This window comes from Myotis davidii, unplaced genomic scaffold (assembly GCF_000327345.1).
Source record: "Myotis davidii unplaced genomic scaffold, ASM32734v1 scaffold332, whole genome shotgun sequence".
NCBI lineage: Eukaryota > Metazoa > Chordata > Mammalia > Chiroptera > Vespertilionidae > Myotis > Myotis davidii.
The window spans coordinates 3,898,763-3,904,287 of NW_006285779.1; the positions used below are offsets into that span (position 1 = coordinate 3,898,763).

Here is a 5,525-nt window from a genome sequence, read left to right on the forward strand (position 1 = left end):
CCGCCTGGTGTGAATAGCTCCAAAAGTCCATGGTGATGCCTGGACTGGGCAGTTCTCTGGCCTAAGGCATGGGAGGGCAGGATGCTCAAACCAGGGGGAGGGGTGGAAATTCTGGGGGGCAGCACTCACACCCCTCCTCCAATCCCTCCCTCTCCCTGCGCAGGCCTAGTGCACACTCCAGAGAGGCAGCGGAGGTGAGGGCCCGGTTCACTGGGAACCCAGTCCTGCCCAGAAGGCTCATGGAGCCCGGAGCACGCAGAGCCCTCCTCCCGAGGGCTAGCAGGTTCCTTCTGGACCTGTAATCTAGCCGCCATGGCGCACGGTTTCTCGGTGGGTTTCGACCCACTGGGCCTTGGAGACCTAAGCTCTGGCTCTCTGAGCTCCCTCTCCTCCCGAGGCCACCTGGGCAGCGACACAGGCTCCGCAACGCGATACCTGCTGAGGAAGCAACAGCGGCTGCTGAATGGGCCCTCCCGCGGAATCCGAGCCTCATCTCCCATGGGCCGTGTCATCCTCATCAACTCCCCCATCGAAGGTGGGGGTGGGGCCCAGCAGAGGCCGGAGCAGAGAGTGGGGGGAGAGGACATATGGCGCTAAGTAGAAGGAGGCAGAGCCAATATGGGTGGGGGAACTCAAGAGATGGGAGCCCCAAGGATGGAGGGGAGTGCTTCTGGGAACCCATACACTCTTCCTCACCTACTTTCTTTGCTCTTTTAGGCCAGTCCTTTAGGACTCCAGGATTGCAGAGAGGGCAGAGGTGGGAAATAGGGCATAGCCACGGGGAAAGTGTGGGAATGTGTGTGTGTGTGTGTGTGTGTGTGTGTGTGTGGTATGCTAGCCCCAAATGAGCTGGGCAGAGTCTGAAGAGTCCAGTCTAGGATTCAGCCAGCTCACTGGCCGAGGGACAGAGAGGAGCTGGAGATACCTAGTCCTGACTATAGGAAGCCCAGGCCCAGGGAGCCCTCACTTCCCTGCTGTCATTCACGGCCCCGCTTTGCTCATCAGCTGCTTTTGGTTTTGTTTCTATTTTTTCATAGATGCTACCTTTGTCCCAACCATTTGCGTGTGCCTTGGGGGCACGTGCAGGACGGAGGACAGCCTCCATCCACCAGCCTCTTGCGTATCCAGTTCTGTGTTGAGCTGGGAGGAACAGGGCCCAGCTGGGCAGACGGAATGAAAGGCTCCACATGCAAAAGGAAGGAAGTGAAGATAGAGTAGCGAATGTCTAGGAGAGTGGGGAGAAAAGGAAGGTGGGGGTAAGGGAGGGAGCCCCAGGGCTGGGCCCTGAAGGAGGGGAGACGTAAGCTTATGTAGGTGCTTAATGCCACCTCATTGCACACCAGTTCTGGACCAGCCCTGGTTAGGTTCTGCAGGGAACCTAGAGAGAAAGAAGGCTCAGTCTTCGCTTTCAGAAATTTACAGTGTAGCGGGGCTTAGAGACGGCAACGGGAACAGCTGGTGAGGGGGTGGGGGTCTCACAGACAAAGGATGGACGTAGAAAGCACGAAGCATGAGGGGGCAGGCACTGAAGAGACAGCCTGGCTGCGGGGACAGGTGTGAGGCAACAAAGAGCAGATGAGCAAAGCAGGACCTTGAATGACAGCAGGGCAGTGGGGCTCTCTGGGCCTGGGCTTTCTGCAGAGAGGACCAGACAACTATCTCCGGCTCCCCTCCTGTCCCTCAGCCAGCAACACACACTGGCTGAATCCCAGACTGAAAATTTCAGACCCTGATCCTCCCCCTGACCCGTCTGGGCATCCCTGTCCCTCTACCCGGGCCTCTGGGGCAGGGGTGGAGCACGTAACTCAGGAATCAGGCTTTCCTCCACCAGTGGTCCAGCACACCCATCATCCACACCCTCAGCCTCACCCCAGAGTGAGCAGCAGGGCACTGCTGAGGGCCACCACTGTCATTCTGGTCATGGAGCACAAGTCCCCAGGGGAGCTGCAAGACATGGGGACAGGGGACACTGCCCTGGAAGTCCCGGGATCTCCACGTCTCTGTACTGCACCATCCCTGCCCACAGACTGCCCTTGGGGATTTCTCCCTGAGCTGCTCTGGTTTCTCTTAGATGAAATGATGAAACTGTGTGTGTGTGTGTGTGTGTGTGTGTGTGTGTGTGTGTATGTGTGTGTGAGAGAGAGAGAGAGAGAGAGAGAGAGAGAGAGAGGGCAGGAGGGGAGAGAGAGAGAGGTTTAAAGTTCTGGAGTAAGCCCCAAGAAGAAATCTCACCTTCTCACCGCTCCAGTCTTCTCACTTTTCTCCAACAAAAAGGCCTTCTCAAGGACGCACCTCTGAGCCTTTGCTCACTCCATCCCTCATCAATGTCTTCCCTTAATTCCACCCATCTGAGTCCTCCAAGAATTCTTCCCTGACAGCTCCAGCCCCTCGGACCCTCCTCCTCTGACTTCCCCAGCACTGATGGAGAGGCCCACTCTGGGCTCTGGGCACATGCTGCACATGGTGCTGTTTTGGGTTTCTCTCTTCAGAGAGTCAGGTAGCTCTTAGAGCCCTTACTTCCAGAATCACAGAGTGTAAGAGACAGAAGGCACCTCAGGGATCCTTCCACAGCATCCTAGACGGGGATTTACCAAGTGTCAGCATGTATGCCTCCGAAAATGAGGAACTCGCTCTCCCTCCTGGAAAACTCATTCCATGCTGACAGCTGGAAGTATTTGAAAGTTTTCCCTTGCTCAATGGACCTCCATATAATTCCATTATGTGGGTTTTGTTCTGTCCTCTGGGTTGCACAGTCAAAAACATCTAATACCTTGCACAGGATAGTTCTTCAACTGTTTAAAGATGGAGCTGACATGCTCATTTCCACTGCAAGGGCCCAGACTCCCTCATCTGTGCTCCATAGAATGGATTCTTAAACCTCTTTTCTATCTCTCTGAACCTCAGAATACTAATATTTTTAGGCATTTGGCCTATCCCAGGCCTGTGGGCATGGGAAGCTTACTAAGCATCAGCTACACACACACACACACACACACACACACACACACACACCTATATTATGAGAACAGTGTCTTCCCACATGGAGTCCTGTCCTGTCTACTCCCATCCCCTCCCTAGCCCACAGTCTCAAAGTCACCCAGAGGAAACTCAGAAATTAGCTGCCCCCCTCATGTAGGTCCCTGGATGCCTGTGACCAGCAACCCAGCTTTTGCAGGCCCCAAGTTGGAGAGCCCAGGGGTCCACTGTGCTCAGGATGGGCATGGGAGTCATGCCTGTGTCCCCATCCCCACAGCCAACAGTGATGAGAGCGACATCATCCACGCGGTCCGGGTGGAGAAGAGCCCAGCAGGGAGGCTGGGTTTCAGCGTGCGCGGCGGCTCTGAGCACGGCCTGGGCATCTTCGTCAGCAAGGTGGAGGAGGGGAGCAGTGCAGGTGAGCAGGGTCCCGGGGGTGAGGTCCTGGGGATGTATGTGACCCCACCTTATTGTCAGGGGTGGAAGGAAGAATCCTGGGCTTTGGAGGGCCTGATCTAATGGGGAGATGGAGCCCCTCTCAGGGTGGAGTGGGCTACTGGACAGGTCCTTAGTCTAACAGGGGACACGCAGACCCCACCTAGGGATCCCACATCTCAGGGAAGAAGTTTCACCCCAGGGAGCCTGGTCTGATGGGGGCTCAGCCTTCTCCCAAATGGCCCACACCAGCCGCCCCTCTCCCCGGTGCAGAGCGGGCTGGCCTGTGTGTGGGGGACAAGATCACGGAGGTGAACGGGCTGAGCCTGGAGAGCACCACCATGGGCAGCGCCGTGAAGGTCCTGACGGGCAGTAGCCGCCTGCACATGATGGTGAGGCGCATGGGCCGTGTGCCCGGCATCAAATTCTCCAAGGAGAAGACCACGTGGTGAGAAGGCCTGCCCTGCCTGCCCCTGCACCCCTACCCAAAGCCAGGGCAGGAGAGGCTGAGGGCACAGGGCTCTGCACAGGCCTGGCTGATGTGGCTCCTGCTTCTCCCACCCCGCGGGGCTGGGTCACAGAAACCCTAAGGCCTGACCCTGAAATGAGAAAAGGCCCTGTCTCTCCCGCTTCTCCACTTCTCCCCACAGCTCTGCTATCCCAGACCCCAGCGGCCCTGCCCCCTGGCTGCTGCTGCTGCTGAGTTTAAGATAATAACAGCTCCTCTTCCTCGTGGGCCTATGAGGGTTCGAGAAAATTAGGATGATTTCTCAGATTTGATTGATCCTTGTCCCACTGAAGATCTTAGACCTGGAAAGTCCCCCAAAGGCAGCCACACTTTTCCCCTGCAGTTATGGGGGCTGCTGGGAGGTGGGGGGGGTGGATGGTGGCAGATGGGGGCCCAGGCTGAGGGCTCCTTGCTGCTGCCCCAGGGTGGACGTGGTGAACCGGCGGCTGGTGGTGGAGAAGTGCAGCTCCACACGGTCAGAGAGCAGCTCAGAGGACGGGGTGCGGCGCATCGTCCACCTCTACACGACCTCCGATGACTTCTGCCTGGGCTTCAACATCCGAGGGGGCAAGGAGTTTGGCCTGGGCATCTACGTGTCCAAGTGAGGAGTGGGCAGGGAATGACATGGGTAGGGTAGGGAATGGGGCTTGGGGTTTGACTTGGGTTGGGACCTGGGGATGGGTTAGCAAGGGAGGCCTGGCCAACTACAAGTTCAAATGAGGGCTTAGGTCAGGGGTGGGATCAGCAGAGAGGGGCCGGGTCACCAGGAGGAGGGTCAAGGAGTGTGACTGGGGCATCCCTGTATCCAAGTGAAGAGGGTCTGGACTGGGGTGAGGGAGGGCAGGCCTGGGGGCTTACCAGACTGCTGCCTGTCTGACCCTAGAGTGGATCATGGTGGGCTGGCCGAGGAGAACGGTATCAAGGTTGGAGACCAGGTCCTGGCGGCCAACGGTGTTAGGTTCGATGACATCAGCCACAGCCAGGCCGTGGAGGTGCTGAAGGGCCAAACGCACATCATGTTGACCATCAAGGTGGGCAGAGCTGTGAGAGTCAGGGAGAGGCCAGACAGTAGGGAAGACTTCCTAGAGCACTCTCGTTCTTAATTATGCCCATTGCTCTGCAACTGGACTTTTTCACAGCCGCATGAGAGGTAGGGCGGGAATTGTCCTCATTTTGCAGAAGAAACTAAGGCTCAGAAAGGCAAAGTAACTGAGGAGCCCCAGGCAATTCCCCAGATGGTCAGGAGCAGGGTCTGTTCCTGCTCCCCAGGTGTCTTGGGCAGTGCCCCTTTGTATGAGTGGGGGAGGCCCAGGAGTAAAAGGAAAGAAATGTCCCGCTCAGAAAGGTGGGCGGTGGCTGTGGCTTTGGGTAGGACTAGGTGGTGGGCTTCCTCAGGGTTCAGGGCAGGAAGGGCTGGGCTGTACAGAGGTTGGGTTTCAGGGGACGTGGCTGGATCCATTATTCATGTGGGTCTCACACTTGCCTGAGGATCAGGTCCTTCTCACTCTGGCTCCTGGAGGAGGTGATGCCTCACTCTGCCGAGTGCCTCGTCCTGGCCCCTGCTCCACCCTTCTCCCTTCTCCAAGCCTTTCACCGATTTCACCAT

General features: G+C 57.4%; 1 protein-coding gene across 1 annotated transcript in view; it reads left to right on the forward strand.

Moving 5' to 3' along the window:
* The first annotated feature begins 165 nt into the window (after positions 1-165).
* PDZD7 (PDZ domain containing 7) overlaps positions 166-5,525 on the forward strand; it is a 20,588-nt gene continuing 15,228 nt past the window's right edge. Inside the window, 5 exon segments of the mRNA XM_006756541.2 lie at positions 166-535; positions 3,254-3,394; positions 3,685-3,859; positions 4,344-4,520; positions 4,803-4,950. Coding sequence (XP_006756604.1) covers positions 313-535; positions 3,254-3,394; positions 3,685-3,859; positions 4,344-4,520; positions 4,803-4,950 — 864 coding nt within the window. The 5' untranslated portion in view covers positions 166-312.